We start from the raw sequence: 22,840 nt of genomic DNA on the forward strand, positions 1-22,840 counted from the left end.
GAGGTGGGAAGTCCACTCCACCCATGGTGAAGCCTTGGCAGGGGTGTGGGTGCAGGCGGGGACCAAGAAGTGGGCCCGTCATTCCGTCCACCCCAGCGAGCCATCTGGGTTTCTCTGTGTGAGGTAATGGCAGGGAGGGCCCAGGTTCAAGGTCCTATAGAGAAGAAGAGCAGGCCCAGGAGGCTGAAGCAGCGTGGTCGGGCCCGGAGGGGGAGAACTGAGGAGAGTCTGGGGTGGGGGTCCCAGGAGGGGACGTGGCCCGGGGCGGTGATGGGGAGTGGCAGCCTCGGGCGGAGGCCTGGTTGGGGCGGGGAGCGCTGACAGCCCAGCTGTGGGGGATTGTGTCCACCAGAAGAGACAGCATTCCAGGTGGAGGAGGAGCCGATGGAAGAGTCCCAGGGCTGTGGCTGAGGGGGCAGGGATGGGGTCTGATGACGCATCGCCTCATGCTGGGGCTCAGAGAGGGGTGGGCTTCACATGAGGGTGGGGCAGCACCTGCGGGGTGTCACCCCCGTTCCTACCTGCCTGGGATCTCTGCAGATGCGCTGGGAGGGGAGGGGCTGTGTACACCTGGCACGCATGCACGGCCCCGCACGAGGCCCATCTGCAGGCACACAGCTGCACACACAGATGCATGTGTGCCCGCAGGCGCCCTGGGCCTTCCGCTCTGAGAGGGGTGACAGGGCGACAGGTGGGCCTGGGGGGCAGGGCACAGGGGACGGAGGGTCTCAAGGTTGACCCCCCCCACCCCCAAACCTGCTCCAACCCCGCCTCACGCGAGCCCCCTCCCGCAGCCCCTCGCTCCTGCATCATCGACAAGGACGAGCTGGGGCAGGGCACAGGGGACGGAGGGTCTCAAGGTTGACCCCCCCCGCCCCCAACCCCGCTCCAACCCCGCCTCACGCGAGCCCCCTCCCGCAGCCCCTCGCTCCTGCATCATCGACAAGGACGAGCTGAAGGACGGCCTGCGCGTGCTGATCCCCATGGACGACAAGCTGCTGTACGCGGGGCATGTGCAGACAGTGCACTCGCCGGACATGTGAGTGGGGGGCGCCAGGCGGGGCAGCTCCGCTCAGAGCCTGAGAGCCTCGCGCAGTCCTGCTTCCAGAGCCTTGCTGGGCCTCTGTGGGCGCGTTGCTTCGCCTCTCTGAGCTGTGGCTTCCCCGCGTAGGACCAGGGGGGCGTGGGCGGGCCCCCAGGTGGGGCTCAGCGGGAAGGAGCAGGAGAGGGCACGCTGGGCTCTCCTGGATCTGTGACCCCTGGTTGTGCAGACGAGGAAACGGGGGCCCGGAGGGGACAGACCTGCCCCGAGTTTATGCCGCAGGTCAGCAGACCCTCAGGCTCTAACGTCACGCACCACGTCCCCGTGGTGCGGGAGGTAGAGCTGGCGCGGGTGGGGCTGGGAGTCTGGGGCGTGGCGCTTCCCCTGGGGACCTCACACCTCGCCCGCCCTGGCCTCGCAGATACCGTGTGGTGGTGGAGGGCGAACGCGGGAACCGGCCCCACATCTACTGTCTGGAACAGCTGCTGCAGGAGGCGGTGAGGGCGGGCAGCGGGGCTGGGGAGGGCGGGCGCGGGGCTGCTCCTGCTCACCGCCCGCGCTTAGCCCTTCGCCTTCCCAGATCATCGACGTGAGGCCGGCCTCCACTCGCTTCTTGCCGCAAGGGACCAGGATCGCAGCCTACTGGAGCCAGCAGTACCGCTGCCTCTACCCGGGCACCGTGGTCCGAGGTGAGACCCTCCCCCGAGACCCTCCCTGGCACCCCTGTTTCCCGCCGTGTCGGCATATGGATCCGTTTGGTTCCTGAAACCCAAGTCAGACGGGCTTGAGCACAGAGTCTTACCGGCCCGTCTGAGTGAAGACTTACAGGGCTTCGGGCGTGGTTGGACCCAGTCACTATTCCACAGCGTCGTCAGGGCTCAGCCTCCCAGTGTCCGTCAGCCACGCTCTCGGCTGTGCTGTCTTCACACCCCGCGCCTGGGGACTCTCTCTCACCTTCTGAACAAATCCTGTCATCAGAGAATCTCCCCCTTTTCCCACCTGGGTCCTAGGATGGAGTCCCACTGAACTGGCTTGGGTCACATGGATTTCACGTGGGTCACGGGTCTTGGGCTCGTCCTTGCTAACGAGTGAGGCAGCTTCCTGATTTTTGCCTGTGGACTGAGAAGGGAAGGCCGCTTCCCCAGGAAAGCTGACGTTGTTAGCAGAATAAGAGATTGGAAGCTGGGCAGACAAAATAACAGGTAGCCCAGAAGACGTGGGTGTAGATGCCAGACAGACAAAGCCGGCAGGTAGTCAACAGTGCACACTTAGCTGTTGCAGAACCAACACATCTGGGAGCCGGGGATCTGGGTGTGTGTTACAGCCCAAAGCCAAAACCAGAGGCCAAAGATAGTCCACCTCTTGGCCGCCTAACGTCATCCATACATGCCCAGGAGATGGGAACGGGGATGCTGGGCAGGAAGTTCTCTTACAAGGGGAAAAGTTCATCTCCGTTGAGCTCTCCTGGGGCTCTCCGGCCCCCTGAGCCTTGTGGGCTGACGGCTTTCTAGGCCTGCCTCACGGGTGTCACTCTTGGGATTTCCCCTTGCCATCATTCTGAGAATTCCATTTCTCTCTCTCCTGTGCTGCATCCCGTGTCTTTCTCTTCCTTGTCTCTCCCTCCTTGTGGCAGAGGACCTTTCCGTAGCTTTCTGAGAAAAAGGGTTCATGGGCGGTAAATTCCTCAAGTACACGTGTGCCCAAGATCTCCTTATCCTATCCTGTTCTCTAGCGATAGTTGAGCTGGGTATAAATTCTACATTGGAAATAATCTTCCTTCACCTTTTTGAAGTCACTGTTCCATCCACATTCTGATGTCAGAGGCATTCTACACCAGGGTTATTCCCAAATCTTCATAGGAGACCCACTTTTCTCTCTGGAAACTCAGAATCTTCTCATTATTCCTAGATCGGGAATTTCATGTGGCCTCTCTCTCTCTCTGTGTGGGTGTGTGTTGCTGGGTATTTGGGGGAAGGGGGCTTTCATTTGGAAGCAGATTTCCTTTGTCCCTAGAAATTTTTCTCATATTACTTCTTGGAGAGTTTCCTTCCCTCATTTACCCTCTTTTTCCTGGAACTCACACTCATCTGGTGGCCCTCAAGACTAGGATCTTTTTTCCCATTTTTGTCCATTTTTTAAATCTTTTTGTTCTACTTTCTGGAAGATTTCCTCACCTCTGCCTTCTGGCCCTTCTATTCTATTGAATTTTTGATATTTCTGCTGTCGTTTATAGTATTCCTAAGAGTTCTTTCTTATTGTCTAAATATTCTTTTTTTTTTAAAATTAAATAACCTCTTTTTGTTTTCATGGATTCCTTTTTTTCTGGGGACATATTGTTTCCATTTTAGGTTTCTTCAGCTCCCTTTCCTTCTGCCTTTCCCTTCCTCTCCCTGTGGGCTCTGTGTCTGTACCTCTCTGTTCTGTGCTGTCCTTTGTTGGAGGCTGTTCTTTCGTCACTGGTGATCCTCAGCAAGCAGATTGGAAGCTGTGTGTGGGCAGGGCCTCCTGATGGTTGGGGGAGGGATGTTTTGTTTAGGGACACCGAGTACCAGCACCTGTGGCTCTTCACCCGTCAGTTAGCCCGCGGCTCCAGCCTCAGGGCTCTGGGCTCAGTGTCCAGCGCTTGGGAATGGGGCTGGGGTGACCCCAGCACCATCCTTCGTTGATCTGGGGAGGGTCTCGGGATGAGTGGACACGGCTGCGTGCTCGGCCGGACTGGGAGCCTGTGCTCCCGGGGCCGCCTGGCTCTGAAGCCCACGTCCTGCCCGCTGCGTACCCGCCCTTGTGCACCTGCTCCGGGGCTGCTTCCCGGCTGGTCTCTGCCCCACTTCGGCCCGCTGACCCCGCCCCTCCTCCCACAGGCTTGCTGGGCCTCGAGGACGACGGAGACCTGATCACCGTGGAGTTCGATGACGGAGACACCGGCAGGATCCCCCTCTCGCACATCCGCCTCCTGCCCCCCGACTACAAGATCCAGTGTGAGTGGTGGTCCTACCGCCCGGCGGGGGCCCACCCCCTCCAGGCTGCCTCTGGGCTCTGTCTGCTCTTTGGACCATTTGCACCCACAGGGGGTGGAAATGGCAGAAAGTGTGGGGGGGGGCTCCCAAATGGTCTCGGGAGGGGGGATCCCAGGCCTCCCCAGATCTGCATCCCGAGACTCGTGAGACCAGCCCCGGGCCGGGCAGTCCAGGCCAGGGAGGGATCGGTGACTGTCATGGACAGTTCCATGCTCTGTGTCTGTGATAGCTATGTTCAGTTCTTGTCGAGTCCTGTGTGTCTGGAAATACCGTCCCCTTTGGCCAATACAAACCTCGGGTTTAAGAGGTGAAACGACTTATCCAGGGTCCCTCGACTGGTCAGAGGCAGAGCCGGGACTCGGACCCAGGACTGCCTGACTTCCAGGGGTCCAGTGCTTTCGTGAACCCTCCAAATGGATCATTAAAGCCACAGGGTCAGCCCCACCCTGCTCATTGATTGGAGGAGCCCCCATCGCGCGCATGTGCAGACACCCCAGCTGCGTCCCTGCAGATGGGCCTCCCACCCGACCGCGCAGCCTAGGTGGGCAGGCTGAGTGGGGTCGGCCATGCAGTGTCGTCTGGTTCCTCCCCTCGCCTCCTGCCCACGACAGATGACACTCCTGTGGCCGGGAGAGCGGAGACCCGGGCCTGAGCCACTGTCTGTCCTGCCCCACAGGTGCTGAGCCATCCCCCGCCCTCCTGGTGCCGAGCGCCAAGCGCCGCAGCCGGAAGACCAGCAAAGACACCGGGGAGAGCAAAGACGGGGCCGCGCCAGGGTCCGAGGAGCCCGGCGCCAAGGCCCGGGGGCGCGGGCGGAAACCCAGCACCAAAGCCAAGAGCGGTACGTTGGCCGTGCCCAGGCCGCCGAGGCCTGGGGCTGCTGCTCGCACAGGGTCTCTGCACAGACACGACTCCCCACCTGCGCGGGGACTTGGCGCTGCAGGGCTATTTGGACCCTGTGACAGATTAGGAAACTGAGGCTCAGGGAGGCGCGTTGACCTGTCCGAGACGGAGCTGAGATCCAGCCAGCTGTGTTCCCTCCAGAGTCCAGAGCCAAGTGCTTTGGGCTAAGAGCCCAGGCTCCCGAGGGCCACTCTGGGGCCACCACCTGTGGACAACTAAGGCGCGAGAGCCGCTCGTCCCGAGGCCCCGAGAGGCTGCCGCCCCAGCCCCGCTCAGGACCCGGCAGAGCTGGGACGGGGATGGGCTCGCTGGCTCGCGAAGTCCTGGCCTCACTGGGCTTTTTCCTTCTCTCTTCTAGACAGAGCTGCCGTCCTGGAGGAGGGGGGCTCGACGGATGAGGTCCCCAGTACCCCGTTGGCCCTGGAGCCCATCAGCACCTCAGGTTCCAAGAAGAGCCCCCCAGAATCCGTGGACAAGCGGGCCAAGGCCCCCAAGGCTCGCCCAGCTCCCCGACAGCCCAGCCCAGCGCCGTCCGCCTTCACCAGCTGCCCGGCACCCGAGCCCTTTGGGGAGCTGCCGGCCCCCGCCGCGGCCCTGGCCCCCACCGCCCTCGTCGCCATGCCCATCACCATGCCTGCCACCCGCCCCAAGCCCAAGAAGGCCCGGGCTGCCGAGGAGTCGGCCACCAAGGGCGCCCGGAGGCCCGGGGAAGAGGCCGAGCTGCTCGTCAAGCTGGACCGTGAGGGCGTGACGTCGCCCAAAAGCAAGAAGGCCAAAGAGGCCCTGCTTCTGCGGGAGGACCCTGGGGCGGGGGGCTGGCAGGAGCCCAAGGGCCTGCTGGGCCTGGGCAGCTACCCACCGGGGGCCGGCGGCAGCGAGCCCAAGGCGGCTCGGCCCAAGGCCGGCGATGGCGACCTGGCCCAGGAGCCTGGGGCCGCGCTCACGTTCGAGGACTCGGGGAGCCCCAAGAGCCCGGACAAGGGCCAGGCCGAGCAGGACGGGGCCGAGGAGTCGGAGAGCGGCGGCGGCAGCAGCGGCAGCGGCAGCAGCGACAGCGGCAGCAGCGGCAGCAGTTCTGAGACGGAGGGAGAGGAGGACGGCCAGGGCGGCGGCGGCCGGAACTGCAGCGCCTCCAGCTCGAGGGCCTCCTCATCGTCCTCGTCCTCGTCCTCCTCGTCCTCGTCGTCCTCGTCGTCCTCCTCTTCGTCCTCGTCCTCGTCCTCGTCCTCCTCCTCCTCCTCGTCGTCCTCGTCCTCGTCGTCCTCGTCCTCGTCCTCCTCCTCCTCCTCCTCCTCCTCGTCGTCCTCCTCCTCCTCCACCACGGACGATTCTTCCTGCAGCTCAGACGACGAGGCCGCCCCTGCCCCGGCAGCCGGGCCCTCCGCCCCGCCAGCGCTCGCCAGCAAGGCGCCCAAGCAGGCGGGCAAGGCCCGCTCCTCGGCCCACTCTCCAGGCAAGAAGGCGCCGGCGCCCGCGCCCCAGGCCCCCCCGCCGCAGCCCCCGCAGCCGGTGCAGCCCAAGGCCCAGGCCGGGGCCAAGAGCCGGCCCAAGAAGAGGGAGGGCGTCCACCTCCCCACCACCAAGGAGCTGGCCAAGCGGCAGCGCCTGCCGTCTGTGGAGAACCGGCCCAAGATCGCCGCCTTCCTGCCCGCCCGGCAGCTCTGGAAGTGGTTCGGCAAGCCCACCCAGGTAGCTGGGGGCGGGGTCGTCCCCACGTGTCTTTCTCTGGCCTCCCAGCAGCCCCACGGCGGAGAGTCGGGGTGACGGGTGTGGAGTCCTGCCCCTCACACAGGAGCACTGCCCTCTGGTCCCCGGGACCCAGACCCACCCTCTGCGGGACCCACTTACCGTGCAGGCCTTTAGTTGCCATGCCGCAGGGTCTCTCAGAACCGCGCGGCCGCACAGCCTGCTTTTCTTTGCCTTTGCTTCATTTTCCGCTGAAAACGAATGGCTCAAGGCTTCTGGCTGGCTAATTAGCAGTCGCAGCAAAAGGTACTTCTTTCCCCGTCTTGGCCGGGCTGGGTCACTGCCTGTCCCTGAGCTAATCAGTGTGGCCCGCAGGGCAGAACGTTCTGGTTGACTGGGTCTGAGTCATGTGGCCACCCCTGTAGTAGGTGGGTGTTTGTTCTCCAGAAGGAGCCCTCCCGGCACCCCCGTGCCTTGGGCACACGCAGACGCACGTGTACGCACACACACACAAATGCATGCACGTACACGTGCACGCAGCTGCATATACACGCACACACGAGAAGCTTCTGTGTGCAGAAGGGGAGCAGCCTGGAGGCCACGAGTCCATCCCATGCCCCTGGGCAGGAAGAGCCAGGCTCCTTGTCCACGGGTGCAGCCCGCCGGGCTTCCCCACGGCGTCTGCGGCCCTGGCCCAGGGTCCTCCGAGGCCACGCCAGAGCCGGGCCCGGAGGAGGCGCCCGGCTGGGTCTGGACCTTTTTAATGCCGGTGCCGCCAGGCAGGTTTTAGGGGTTGGGGGCTGACAGCGATGAGCTTGCGGGGCCTCTGGCAGAGTACTGCTTAAGAAGCTTCTGGCATGTTTGCATTGTGTCAGCTCCCTGGCTGCGTCGGCAAGGCCAGAGAAGTTGGAGGACGTTCTGAATCACGACTAGCTTGCGGGTTTCTGCCTTAGCAGCAGCCTTTTCGGGCTCCCCACTGTGCCACCCAGGGGCAGCTGGATCCCCGGGGGTGGGCGGTGGACAGCGCCACCTGCCCCAGGCTGCACCCGCAACGGCTCCTTAGAGTAGGGTGGGGAACTCCCCCCTTGGTCAGGCAAGGGCTGCAGAGCGGCAAGTCGGGGAGGGTCCTCCCCCGACCCCCGCAGCTCCTGCTCTCCTTCTGGTTTCCCTGCCTTTGCGGCACCACCTTGAATCTGGGGCAGATGATCTGCTGCTCCGACCCTGCAAGGCGTGAGTTGTCGGACTTTACGCGCGTCCCCCACCCCCCGATTGCTGGCTCCAGGCTGAAACAGCCTCTCTTAGCAAGGCCACCACTTGAGACAGCAAACTTGAGTGTGTAGATTCTTGTAGAATCTTTCCTGACGAGCCACACTCAGACTTTCCAGACCAGCCCCTCTGGAGCTCTGATCCCGGCAGGCACTTTATCTAGGGCCATATCAAGGAGTGATGGCTTCTGAGCCGAGGACAGGTATGTCCTCGCTGTCCTGCCCCCACGGTGATTGGCCAGTTCCTTATCTTAGCATCTTCCATTTGCACGTTCCAGTGTCAGTGTTACTGAGGGCACTTGCTGCTGCAGAGGTCAGAGCACAGGGCCAAACTCATTTAATAGAAAAGTCTAGGGTGTCCGGCTTCAGGTACAGCTGGATCCAGGGGCCTGAGAGCTGTCTTCAGATCCACTCTCGGGCCCGTGCTCCAGGCTTGAGTTTCTCCTTCCTTCCTCTGTACTGGTCTCCTTCCTTCCTCTGTACTGGTCTCCTTCTCCGGCAGCCCCTCTCCTGTTGGCAACAGGCAGCCCCAGCAGCTTTCAGCTGACCTTCTACCAGCTGAGAAGTGACAGTAGGAAGGAGGTGTCTTTTTTAAAAAATTTTATTTATTTATTTTTGGCTGTGTTGGGTCTTTGTTTCTGTGTGAGGGTTTTCTCTAGTTGTGGCAAGCAGGGGCCACTCTTCATTGCGGTGCATGGGCCTCTCACTATCGCGGCCTCTCCCGTTGCAGAGCACAGGCTCCAGACGCGCAGGCTCAGTAGTTGTGGCTCACAGGCCTAGTCGCTCCGCGGCATGTGGATCTTCCCAGACCAGGGCTCGAACCCGTGTCCCCTGCATTGGTAGGCAGACTCTCAGCCACTGCGCCACCAGGGAAGCCCAGAGGTGTCTTTTTTAGGGTTCAAGCTAAAGTTGGTGGCACGTCTTTGGCTTAGGTCCCGAGTGCACCCTTGAGCCAATCACAGTGGCCAGGAGAAGGATGGGATGTTTGGATTGGCCAGACCAACTCCTATGCTGGCCACAGGGGCGGCATCATCCCCACTGGAGACTCTGTGGACCGAGGGGGATCTGTGAGGAGAGTAGCCGTGGATGCCTAAAAACATACCTGCTGTCAAAGATGCGTTGGTTTAGAGATCTTAGCCGTCCCTGTCACCTTGAATCAGTTAGTACCATGCCTTGAGCTGAAGATAATTTGAGCAGTTTACAGAACACGTAAGAAACCTGGACATTAAAAAGTCTGTCACAGGATTCCCTGGCGGTCCAGTGGTTAGGACTCCATGCTTCCACTGCAGGGGGCACGGGTTCGATCCCTGGTCGGGGAACTAAGATCCCACTTGCTGTGATGCGGCCAAAAAAAAAGTCTCACCAGGGATCCAGTGAATTAATAGTAGAAAAGGGACAGCTGGATAAGGTAGGAAATTAGCATGTGGGTTTTTCTTGTTTAGTCAAAAAAAGAAAGACAAAAAACGCTTTGTCGCCGCCTAGTGGCCAGTCCGAGAAGGGAAACGAGTTTTACAAGTTAGTCGAGGAGAAGGCGCGCTGGCCCCACTGGAGGGCAGAGCAGAGCTTCGCGTAGGCCTGGCTTCTCCGTGTTCGCCTGGGGACAGTGACAGGTCCCAGAGCTGCCTGGCGGTGGGTTTTGGATCCTGATGGCTGGTCTCTTCCCTCCTTGGAGCCTGCCCATCTGTGTGTCCCAGTGCCAGCCCAGGCGGGGGCACTGAGGCGGCTTCAGGAAATGTTTGTTGAGTGAATTAAAACAAGAAATCCAGCCACACTGTGGGTCTGGCAGACGTGGGCCCAGCGCTGGATCCCGCCGGGCTGGGCGCTGATCTCAGTTATGGCTTTCCTGGGGAAATGGGGCGGGGGGGGCGCAATCGGCCGTGCCTGGGGGTTGACGCTGCCCACGCCCCACTCCCTCACCTCTGCTTGGCCGCTTGCGAGGCTGACTGGTACTGAGCCCCCGCGCTGCTCGGGGTGGTGTAGACTGAGGCTGGGCCGTGAGCAAGCGGCTCTGTGACCCCGGGGGGTGTTGAGTGAACCTGCTTCGTTGTAGCCCCGACGTGCGGGGCAGCGTGGGGGGGAGCGATGTTCTCTGTCCGGAGACGCAGCCGTGTCCCCTCCCGGGACCTCCCGGTCCCTGTCTGGAAATTGGGGGCCAGCAGGGGCCGCTGTGCCTCGAGGGCTGGTGTCAGGACCCAGTGGGAGGAGCGGGGATCCTGCTGGGCGCCAGCAGTGGCTGTGGCGTCTGCCGCACGAACGCTCGCGTGTGGGGCGTCCCTGGGGCCCCGCCGGCACCGTTGGCCGACACGGCTCAGCAACGGGGAGTTGGAAGTCGCTCCCAGCTGCAGGATCTTTAGTTCATGTGGAGTCCCTCTTGGAAACCCGGTCGGCCAAGGGGATGAGCGAGGGCTCCGCGATCAGAGCAAGCAGGGGGCTTCTCCCCTGGCGCCGCTGCTGCGGAACCCCGGGGGCGGGGTGGGGCGGGGCGGGGCGGGGTGGGGCGGGGCGGGGCGGGGCGCGTGCCCTGACCCGACTCGCCCGCCCACAGCGCCGCGGCATGAAGGGCAAGGCCCGCAAGCTCTTCTACAAGGCCATCGTGCGCGGCAAGGAGATGATCCGCATCGGGGACTGCGCCGTCTTCCTGTCAGCCGGCCGCCCCAACCTGCCCTACATCGGCCGCATCCAGAGCATGTGGGAGTCGTGGGGCAGCAACATGGTGGTCCGCGTCAAGTGGTTCTACCACCCTGAGGAGACCAGCCCGGGCAAGCGCCTCCACGAGGGCCAGGTGGGCCGGGGCCTCGGCGTCGGGCCGTGCTGGGGGACGATGGGCGGGGCAGTCCCTACCCTGGGGTCGGGGTCGGGGGTCAGGCGAGGCGGGGCCCGGGCTCACCGCGGCCCCTGGTCTGCGCTCACAGCACTGGGACCAGAAGTCCGGCCGCAGCCTCCCCGCAGCCCTGCGGGTCTCCAGCCAGAGGAAGGACTTCATGGAGGTAGGAGAGCGCGCGGCGCTGGTGGGCCCTCCGATAACCCTCCCCACGCGGCCTCGGGAGGGGCAGGGCCCCCTGTCTCTCTGACCTGGTCTGTCTCTCCCAGCCTCTGCCTCTGCGTCTGTCACCCTTGGTCTCTTACTCCGCAGGTCTGTGTGTCTCGGTCTGTGTCTGTTCCTGTGTTTCTTGATCTTCTAGTCTCTGGGTCTCTCCCTTGGTCTCTGTCCATCCTCGTCCTCAGCCCCACTGTGTTTCTCGAGTTCTCTCTGGGGATCTCTCTCTGGTCCTTCGGGCCTGGGAGGGGTCTTCCCCCTGACGCCCACCCGTGTGCCCGCAGCGCGCCCTGTACCAGTCCTCCCACGTGGACGAGAACGACGTGCAGACGGTGTCGCACAAGTGCCTGGTGGTGGGCCTGGAGCAGTACGAGCAGATGCTCAAGACCAAGAAGTACCAGGACAGCGAGGGCCTGTACTACCTGGCGGGCACCTACGAGCCCACCACCGGCATGATCTTCTCTACCGACGGCGTGCCTGTGCTCTGCTGAGCGCCTGGCCCGGCGGGGCCCTCACCATCACTGCCACGGCTCGGCGGCCTCGTGCGTGGGTTGTGTGCATGCAAGTGTGCCCATGGACAGCCTGGCGCGTGTGTACATGTGTGTGCCCGTATGCATGCACGTGTGTGCGCACATGTGCACACGTCCAGACCCCCTTCCTGACCCCTCGGTGCCCCCACGAGAGGGCTCCTCGTGATCAGGGTACGGCTCTGCCGGCCCCTCAGGGGTCCTAGCCCCTAGCACCTTGCAAGCGCTCGGCCAGGTCCCGGTGCCCTCAGGCCGGTGCCAACTGGGGATTCGGTGGGAGGGGGTTTCCGAGCAACCCACCTGATGCTCGCTTGGGGGTTCCCGCTGCTGGTGGGTCCTCCCAGTGCCTGGCCCCCTCGGCACAGAGCCCGCCCTGAGCCTCCCACCGTGGGACGGGGGCGCGCCCACGCCCCCCAGCCTCAGCGACCAGGCCGGGCCTGTTCTGGGGTGCCTGCCTGGGGCCCGGCCCCCACCCTCTCAGGACAGCCTGGACTTGGGGAACAGAGCCAGGTGCGAGGGGGGGGCCCAGGAGCACCGGCCAGGCGCCAGGGGGAGGGGGCTGCGTGCCCCGAGGCCCCGGGGAGGGCCCACCCCGCTGGTCCAGACCCTCACACTACAGACAACCCCATGGTGCTGAAATCCTCGTCCCGGCCACACCCGGAGGGAGGCGGCAGTTCTTAACCTGTACAGTTTTATTGTACCAAGAGACTCTCCCCTGTATCATACGCCTTCAAATGGAGTCAACTTTTTAATTATATATATAAAGATAAATATATATAAATATATATAAATATAAACTTTTTAAAACTGTGAAAAAAATAGCTATGAAATTATAAAAAAAAAAAGCGAACACATTCTGACGTGCAGAATATTATTTTTTATTTCCTGTTAGATGAGCGTGTGTAGCACCCAGCTTCACGGGCCCCCTGTCCCAACCTCACCCCACGCGCCCCCCCCCCCGGCCCAGGTGTACTGTACTCGCCCCCAGGATGGAGAAGGACTTAGGGAGAGCAGAGGCTGAGGGAGGGGAGAGGGAGCCGGCCGAGCTCGCAGCCCTGCTCAGCCCACGAAAGCACTTACCAGCCCCCGCGCCTTCCGGGGGACCGGAGGCCTCGTCCAGACAATCTTAAGGGAAGGAAAAGCCAGACTTCGGTTTTGTGTTTTGGGGGAATTATTGTTTTCCTTTTTTTTAAGTTTCTTTTGGAATTTTGTTTGTTGGCGAATTCTGTGTGATCTTTTTCATAAAAAAAAGAAAAGAAAAAAAGCTATAATTGGAAAAGTACCGTTGTCTGGAGTGGTTCATTTCAGGGGCTGTGGTGGGCTTGGTGTCGGGATGCAGATCCTGGAGGGAGGAGCCACGTGTGGCTGTTTAAATACGAGCCAATTTGAATGAAAAGAAATGGAAAGTTTCTTGGCTGCACTGACGCTGTCTTTGGTGGTCAACAGTCAGACAAGGTTAGTGGGCTACTGTATTCGGCTGGCCTGTGTCCATCAGTGCAGAAAGTTCTCTCGGCCAGACTGGAGCTGGAGATCGGCCAAGGTGGCAGAGTAGAAAGACCCTGAAGCTCACCTCCTCTCACGAGCTCCCCAAAAATCACAACTCTACAGAGCAGTCGTCAATGAAAGAGACCGAACCTACCAAAAAGATCTTCTACAACTAAAGACATGAAGAAGGAACCACAACGAGACAGTTAAGAGGGGTGGACTTGCCGTATAGTCGGGCCCACATCCCCAGGTGGGTGACCCACACACTGGAGAAAAACTAACATGGCAGAGGTTCTCCCACAGGAGGGAGAGTTCTGAGCCCCACATCAGGCTCCCCTGCTCAGGGGTCCTACCCTGGAAAATGTGCCCCCAGAGCATTTGGCTTTGAAGGCCAGTGGGGCTTAATTTCAGGAGTTCCACAGGACTAGGGGAAAGAAAGACTTCCCTCTTAAAGGGCACACACAAAGTCTCCCACGCTCCGGGACCCGGGGCAAAAGCTGTAATTCCCTGGGATCTCGGGCCAGACCTACCTGCTGGCCTTCGAAAGTCTCCTGGAGAGGCGGGAAGCAGCTACGGCTCGCCCTGGGGACACAGACGCTGGCAGCAGCCATTCCTGGGCCCCCGGCGTGTGTATGCTGGTGCTGGCAGGTGCAGTTGTGGGATCCTCCCTCTAGCTCCTCGTCGCCAAGACCGGGCCCCACCCAGCAGCCTGTAGGCACCGGTGCTGGGACCCCTCGGGCCGAACAACTGGCTTGGGACACAGCCCCACCCAGCAGCAGACAGGCCACCTGGAGACCACCTGAGGCCACAGCCGCACAGAGACACAACCCTGCCCACCAGACGGCCCAGGACTCAGCTCCACCCTCCAGTGAGCAGGCACCAGCCTCGGGCCCTGCCACCCCCACCAGGGGGCACACGCCAGATGCAAGAGAACCACAATCCCTCAGCCTGCCCACGGCACGCCAGACCTTGCCCCGGGACGAGCTGGGCTCGGGCCCTGGCCGCTAGCAGGCCAGCACATGCTTCAGGACACCCCGCACCCAACTGTGTTAGGAACAACCTGACCGCCCCCAGCCCAGTGATCTTACACCAGCTCTGGGACCTCTGGGTCCTGCAACCAGGCTTAAGGACCCGGCTCTGCCTGCCAGTAGTCTGGCACTAACCCCAGGACCCACCAGTGGGCAAGCAACCGCCCTGGAGTCTCCTGGACTCTGACTCCACCACCAGCGAGCCAGCACTAGCCCTGGGGCCCCCTGGGGCTCTGCAGTCAGCCACCTTGTGACCTGGCCCTGCCAAGCAGCAGCCAGCAGCCTCCACGCGAGGCAGAGCCTGGCAACCAACCGGGCGAGGGCCAAGCGAGCCTGCCCACATAGCCCGCCGCAACAGAAAGACCCACGCAGCCTTCACAGGGGAAACCCTAGAGCATATAGCTTGGGTGACGAGGGGAGTGCACTGCTGGGATGTCTGGGACATCTCCTACCAAAGGCCACTTCCCCAAGGTCGGGAAACATAAGCAACCTACCAGATACATAAAAATACAAACAGCAGCTTAGGCAAAATGAGGCGACAGAGGCACATGTTCCAGGTGAAGGAACAAGATAAAAGCCCAGAAGAAGAACTACGTGAAGTGGAGATACGCAATCTACCCGAGAAGGAGTTCAGGGTAGTGACTGTAACGATCAAAACACTCAGGAGAAGAATGGATGCACAGTGCGAGAAATTCGAAGTTTTTAACAGAAAATATAAAGAACCACCAGAGATGAAGAATAACTGAAATGAAAAATATACTAGAAGGAATCAACAGTAGACTAAATGATACAGAGGAACAGATCAACGAGCTGGAAGACAAGAGTAGTGGAAACCACTGATGCTGAGAGAAAAAACAATGAAAAGAAATGAGGTCAGTTTTAAGAGACCTCTGGGACAACATCAAGCATGTTAACATTCGCATTACAGGGGTCCCAGAAGGAGAAGGGAGAGAAAGGGGTTGAGAACATATCCGAATACACAATAGCTGAAAACTTCCCTAACCTGGAAAAGGAAACAGTCATCCAAGTCCAGAAAGCACAGAGAGTCCAACACAGGATTAACCCAAAGAGGAACACACCAAGACACACTGTAATTAAAACAGCAAAAATTAAAGATAGATTATTAAAAGCAGCAAGGGAAGAACAACATACAAGGGAACTCCCATAAGGCTATCAGCTGACTTTTCAGCCGAACCCCTACAGGCCAGAAGGGAGTGGCACAATATATTTACAGTGAACGAGAAAAACCTACAGCCAAGAAGACTCTACCTAGCAAGGCTCTTGTTCAGACTGGATGGAGAAACAAAGCTTTACAGACAAGCAAAAGCTAAAAGAGTCCAGCACCACCAAACAAGCTTTATAACAAATGTTAAAGAAACCTCTAAATGAACAAGAAAAGGCCACAACTAGAAACGTGAAAATTATGAAAGGAAAAAACTCATCAGTAAAGGCAAACATACAGTAAAGGTAGGAAATCATTCACGCACCAAACTAGTAGGAAGGTTAAAAGACAGAAGTAGTAAGGCCACCTATACCCACAATAAGTAGTTAAGGGATACACAAAATAATTAGATGTAAAATATGATATCAAAAACAGTAATCGGAAAAAAAAATAAAATAAAATAAAAATAAATAAATAAATAAATAAAAAACAGTAATCGGGGATTTTCCTGGTGGTGCAGTGGTTAAGAATCTGCCTGCCAATGCATGGGACATGGGTTCGAGCCCTGGTCCAGGAAGATCCCACATGCCGCGAACGAAGCCCATGCGCCACAACTACTGAGCCAGCGCACTAGAGCCCGCGTGCCACAACTACTGAGCCCGCGTGCCACAGCTACTGAAGCCCGTGCGCCTAGAGCCCGTGCTCCGCAACAAGAGAAGCCACTGCAACAAGAAGCCTGTGCACCGCAATTAAGAGTAGCCCCTGCTCACCGCAACTAGAGAAAGCCTGTGCGCAGCAATGAAGATCCAACGCAGCCAAAAGATAATATAAATAAAAATAACTTTATAAAAAAAAATCAGTAATCGTGAGGGGAGGAGGGTACAAATGTAGGGTATTTAAAATGCATTTAAAGTTAAGAGGTTGGCAACTTAAAACAATTACGTATATATATAGACTGCTACATAAAAACCTCATGGTAACCACAAACCAAAAATCTCAGAGGCATAACCCTCTCAGACTTCAGAAAATACTACAAAGCTACAGTAATCAAAACAGTGTGGTATTGGCACAAAAACAGACATATGCATCAATGCAACAGAATAGAGAGCCCAGAAATAAACCCACACATTTATGGTCAATTAATCTTTAACAAAGGAGGCAAGAATATACAATGGAAAAAGATAGTCTCTTCAGCAAGTGCTGAAAAGACTGCCACCATACACAAAAATAAACTCACCATACACAAAAATAAACTCAAAATGGCTTAAAGACTTAAATATAAGACATGACACCATAAAACTCCTAGAAGAGATCATAAGCAAAACATTCTCTGACATAAATTGTACCAATGTTTCCTTAAGTCAGTCTCCCAAGGCAATAGAAATAAAACCAAAAATAAACAAATGGGAACTTATCAAACTTACAAGCTTTTGCACAGCCAAGGAAACCATTAAAAAAAAAAAAAAAAGACAACCTACAGAACGGGAGTAAATATTTGCAAACTATGTAACCAACAAGGGCTTAATTTCCAAAATATACACACAGCTCATATAACTCAACAACAAAAAAACAATCCAATCGAAAAATGGGCAGAAGACCTAAATAGACATTTCTCCAAAGAAGACATTCAGATGGCCAATAGGCACATGAAAAGGTGCTCTATATTGCTAATTATTAGAGAAATGCAAATCAAAACTACAATGAGGTACCACCTCAAACCAGTCAGAATGGTCATCATTAAAGTCTACAAGTAACAAACGCTGGAGAGGATGTGGAGAAAAGGGAATCCTCCTAACACTGTTGGTGGGAATGTAAGTTGGTGCAGCCATTGTGGAAAACAGTATGGAGGTTTCTCAGAAAACTAAAAATAGAATTACCATATGATCCAGCAATTCCACTCCTGGGCATATATCCAGACAAAACTATGATTCAAAAAGATACGTACAGGGCTTCCCCGGTGGCGCAGTGGTTGAGAATCCGCCTGCCAATGCAGGGAACACAGGTTCGACCCCTGGTCTGGGAAGATCCCACATGCCGCGGAGCAACTAAGCTTGTGTGCCACAACTACGGAGCCTGTGCTCTAGAGCCCGTGAGCCACAACTACTGAGCCCGCGTGCCGCAACTACTGAAGCCCACGTGCCTAGAGCCCGTGCTCCACAATGAGAGAAGCCACTGCAATGAGAAGCCCATGCACCGCAACGAAGAGTAGCCCCCGCTTGCCGCAACTAGAGAAAGCCCGCGTGCAGCAACGAAACCCCAACACAGCCATAAATAAATAAATAAACAAAAAAACAAAAAAAACAAAAAGATACGTACACCCCTATGTTCGTAGCAGCACTATTCACAATAGCCAAGACATGGAAACAACCTAAATGTCCATCAACAGATAAATGGATAAAGAAGATGTGGTATACGTATACAACGGAATACTACTCAGCAATGAAAAAGAATGAAATAATGCCATTTGCAGCAACATGGATGCAACTAGAGATTAGCATACTAAGTGAAGTCAGACAAAGACAAATACCATAATGATATCACTTATATATGAAATCTAAAATATGACACAAATGAACCTATCTATGAAACAGAATCACAGACATAGAGAACAGACTGGTGGTTGCCAAGGGCGAGGGGGTTAGGGGAGGGATGGAGTGGGAGGCTGGGGTTAGCAGATCTAAGCTTTTATATATAGAGAATGGATAAACAACAAGGTCTTACTGTATAGCACAGAGAACTATATTCAATATCCTATGATAAACTATAATGGAAAAGAATATTTTAAAAATGTATATATGTGTAAAACCGAGTCACTTTGCTGTACAGCAGAAATTAACACAACACTGCAAATCAACTATATTTCAGTAAAAATATTAAAACAAAAAAACACATAAAAATCTATAATAGATACACATACAAAAAGAAAAAGGAATACAATCAACACTAAAGACAGTCATCAAATCACAAGGGAACAAAGAAGAAAGGAAAAAAAGACCTACAAACACAACCCCCAAACAATTAGCAATTAGCAAAATGGCAATAAAAACATACATATCAATAATTACCTTAAATGTAAATAAATGGACTGAATGCTCCAATCAAAAGACAGAGAGTGGCTGAATTGATTAAAAAAAAAGACCTGCATATATGTTGCCTATGAGAGACTCACTTCAGATTTAGAGACACATAACAGACTGAAAGTGAGGGGATGGAAAAAGATATTCCATGCAAATGGAAATCAAAACTAAGCTGGAGTAGCAATACTTTTCAGACAAAATAGACTTCAGGATTTTTTTTTTTTTTGGCCACACCGTGCAGCTTGTGGGATCTTAGCTCCTTCCCTGACCAGGGATCAAACCCAGGCCTCCTGCAGTGAAAGCGTGGAGTCCTAACCACTGGACCGCCAGGGAATTCCCCAAAATAGAGTTTAAATAAAGACTGTTGTTACAAGAGACAAAGAAGCACACTACAAAGAAGGATCAAGGGATCAATCCAAGAAGAAAATATAACAGTTGTAAATATATATGCAAACAACACAGGAGTACATAAAATACATAAGGAAAACATTAACAGACATAAAGAAAGAAATTGACAGTAACATAATAATAGTAAGGGACTTTAACACCCCACTTACATCAATGGACAGATCATCCGTTGATAGAAAATACACCCCACTTACATCAATGGGCAGATCATCCATTGATAGAAAATCAGTAAGGAAACAATGGCCTTAAATGACACATTAGACCAGATGGACTTAATTGATATACATAGAACATGCCATCTGAAAGCAGCAGAATACAAATTCAAGTGCACATAGAACATTCTCCAGGATAGATCACATGCTGGGCCACAAAACAAGCTTCAGTAAACTTAAGAAAATTAAAATTATATGAAGCATCTTTTCCGACCACAATGCTATGAAACTAGAAATCAACTATAAAGAAAAAACTGCAAAAAAACACAAACGTGGAGGCTAAACAATATGTTACTGAACAACCAATGGATCACTGAAGAAATCAAAGAGGGAATAAAGAAATACTTAGAGACAAGTCGAAACGAAAAAAATGATGATCCAAAATCTATGGGACACAGCAAAGGCAGTTCTAAGAGGGAAGTTTATAGTGATACAAGCTTACCTCAGGAAACAAGAAAAATCTCAAACAATCTAACCTTACACCTGAAGGAATTACAAAAAGAAGAACAAACAAAACCCAAAGTTAGTAGAAGGAAAGACGTCATAAAGATCAGAACAGAAATAAATGAAATAGAGACAAAAAAAAAAAAGAAAGAAAAGAAAAAGATATAAAAGCTGAAACTAAAAGTTGGTTCTTAGAAAAGATAAACAAATTTGATAAACCTTTAGCCAGACTTACCAAGAAAAAAAAAAAAAAAAAAAGGGGAGCAGGCCCAAATCAATAAAATCAGAAATGAAAAAGAAGTACAACTGACACCACAGAAATACAAAAGATCTTAAGAGACTACTACAAGCAACTATATGCCAATAAAATGGACAACCTAGAAGAAATGGACAAATTCTTAGAAATATACAATCCCCCAAGACTGAACTAGGAAGAAATAGAAAATATGAACAGACCAATTACCAGTAATGAAACTGAATCAGTAATTTAGAAACTCCCAACAAACAAAAGTCCAGAACCAGATGGCTTCACTGGTGAATACTATCAAACATTTAGAAAAGAGTTAACACCCATTCTCCTCCAACTATTCCAAAAAATTGCAGAGGAAGGAACACTTCCAAGTACATTCTATGAGGCAAGCATCACCCTGATACCAAAACCAGACAAAGATATCTCAAAAAACAAAATTACAGGCCAATATCACTTTTGACACAGACGCAAAAATCCTCAAAAATATTAGCAAACCAAATCCAACAGTACATTAAAAGGATCATACACCATGATCAAGTGGGACATCCCAGGAATGTAAGGACTTTTTTCAATATCTGCAAATCAATGTGATACACCAAATTACAAATTGAAGAATAAAAACCATATGATCATCTCAATAAATGCAGAAAAAAGCTTTTGACACAATTCCACATCCACTATGATAAAAAAACTCTCCATAAAGTGGGCATAGAAGGAACATACCTCAACATAATAAAGGCCATATATGACAAACCCACAGCTAAAATCATTCTCAATGGTGAAAAACTGAAAGCATTCCCTCTAAGATTAGGGACAAGAATGCCCACCCTCACCACTTTTATTCAACATAGTATTGAAAGTCCTAGCCACAGCAATTAGGCAAGAAAAAGATAAAGGAATCCAAACTGGAAAGGAAGAAGTAAAACTATCACTGTTTGCAAATAACATGATACTATATATAGAAAATCTTAAAGATACCACCAGAAAACTACTAGACCTCATCAGTGAATTTGGTAAAATTGGAGGATACAAAATTAATATACAAAAATTGGCTGCATCTCTAATCACTAACAATGAACTATCAGAAAGAGAAATCAAGGAACAATCCTATTTACCATCACATCAAAAATAATAAAATACCTAGGGGAAAAAACCTGTACTCTGAAAACTGTAAGACATGAATGAAAGAAATTGAAGACAACACAAACAGATGGAAATATACACTGTCTTCTTGGACTGGAAGAATTGATATTGTTAAAATGCCCATTCTATCCAAGGTAATCTACAGATTCAGTGCAATCCCAATCAAAATACCAATGGCATTTTTCACAGAAATAGAACAAATAATTTAAAAATTTGTATGGAAACACAAAATAGACAAAACAGTCTCAAAAAAGAAGAACAGAGCTGAAGGAATCATGCTCCCTGACTTCAGACTATACTACAAAGCTACAATAATCAAAACACTAAGGTACTGACACAAAAACATACAAATAGATCAATAGAACAGAATAGAGAGCCCACAAATAAACTTGTGCACTTATGGCCAATTAATCTATAACAAAGTAGACAAGACTATACAGTGGAGAAGACAGTCTCTTCAACAAGTGGTGCTAGGAAGACTGGACAGCTACATGTAAAAGAATGAATTTGGAACACTCTCTAACACCATATACAAAAATAAACTCAAATGGATTAAAGACCTAAATGTTAAGACCAGAAACCATAAAAATCCTAGAAGAAGACATAGGCAGAACACTCTTTGACATAAATCGTAGCAGTATTTTTTTGGATCTGTTTCCTAAAGCAAAGAAAATAAAAGCAAAAACAAACAAATGGGACCTAATTAAACTTAAAAGCTTTTTGCGCAACAAAGGAAATCATCAACAAAATGAAAAGACATCCTACTGGATGGGAGAAAATATTTGCTAACGATATGACCAATGAGGGGTTAGTATCCAGAATATCAATATATAGTTCATACAACTCAACATAAAAAAAAAAACCCTGATTAAAAAACGGGCAGAAGACCTGAATAGACATTTTTCCAAAGGGGACATACAGATAGCCAACAGGCACATGAAAAGACGCTCAACATCACCAATCATCAGGGAAATGCACATCGAAACCACAATGAGATATCACCTCATACCTGTCAGAATGGCTATCATCAAAAAAAACATAAATAATAAATACTGGCGAGGATGTAGAGAAAAGGGAACCCTTGTACACTGTTGGAATGTAAACTGGTGCAGCCGCTGTGGAAAACAGTATGGAGGTTTCTCAAAAAACTAAAAATTGAACTACCATATGACCCAGCAATTCCACTCCTGGGTATATATACAAAAAAAACCCCAAAACACTAATTCAAAAAGATACATGCAACCCACCATTCACTGCAGCATTATTTACAACTGCCAAGATGTGGAATCAACCTAAGTGTCCAACAACAGATGAATGGATAAAGAAGGTGTGGAACATATATACAATGGAATATTACTCAGCCATAAAAAAGAACGAAATGTTGCCATATGCAACAACATGGATGGACTTGGAGGGCATTATGCTAAGTAAAATAAGTCAGACAGAGAAAGACAAATACTGTGATATCACCTATATGTGGAATCTAAAAAATACAACAAACTAGTGAATATAACGTAAAAAAACCAGATTCACAGATAGAACAAACTAGTGGTGACCAGTGGGGAGAGGAAAAGGAGAAAGGGAAAGATAGGGGTAGGGGAGTAAGAGGTACAAGCTATTAGGTGTAAAATTAGCTACAAGGATATATTGTACAACATGGGGAATATAGCCAATATTTTATAATAACTATAAATGAAGTTCAATCCTTAAAAACTGTGAATCACTATACTATACACCTGTAACTCATATAATACTGTACATCAATCACACTTCAAAAAAAAAGGAGGAGAGTGGAGGAGGCTACAACTGGGATTGCTGCTAAGAAGAGCAAGGCAGTAACAGCACAAGAACACATGGAGCGGAGCCCTCCCAGCCTCTCCCACGCTGGAAGAAATGACAGCAGTGCTGCCGGTCTGAGTGGCCCTGAGCCAGTGTGCAGTGGAGGGGTGGCGGCCCTGCCGGGACTGAGGAGGCTGGGCCCAGGTCCTGGCGTTGCCACCCGCCCCCTACCCAGGGCAGCTCGGGCCAGACCCCACAGGCACCTGCCCAGCGACCCAGCGCACTGGGCGTGGCTGGGACACGGATGGCCATCCGGCTTTGCTATTTGAGGGCGGTGTGCGGAGGGAACGGTGAGGCCGTGACGAAGGCAGTCAG

The 22,840-nt window shown here is 53.3% G+C and overlaps 1 protein-coding gene across 1 annotated transcript in view; it reads left to right on the forward strand.

The window, feature by feature from the left end:
- The window catches only part of TNRC18 (trinucleotide repeat containing 18), an 86,432-nt gene extending 73,673 nt beyond the window's left edge, over positions 1-12,759 (forward strand). The window contains 9 exon segments of the mRNA XM_059896726.1: positions 922-1,039; positions 1,464-1,539; positions 1,623-1,731; positions 3,904-4,020; positions 4,736-4,900; positions 5,321-6,651; positions 10,459-10,695; positions 10,826-10,900; positions 11,235-12,759. Coding sequence (XP_059752709.1) covers positions 922-1,039; positions 1,464-1,539; positions 1,623-1,731; positions 3,904-4,020; positions 4,736-4,900; positions 5,321-6,651; positions 10,459-10,695; positions 10,826-10,900; positions 11,235-11,441 — 2,435 coding nt within the window. The 3' untranslated portion in view covers positions 11,442-12,759.
- The last annotated feature ends 10,081 nt before the right edge of the window (positions 12,760-22,840 follow it).

Source organism: Balaenoptera ricei, chromosome 15 (assembly GCF_028023285.1).
Source record: "Balaenoptera ricei isolate mBalRic1 chromosome 15, mBalRic1.hap2, whole genome shotgun sequence".
In the NCBI taxonomy this organism is placed as follows: Eukaryota; Metazoa; Chordata; class Mammalia; order Artiodactyla; family Balaenopteridae; genus Balaenoptera; species Balaenoptera ricei.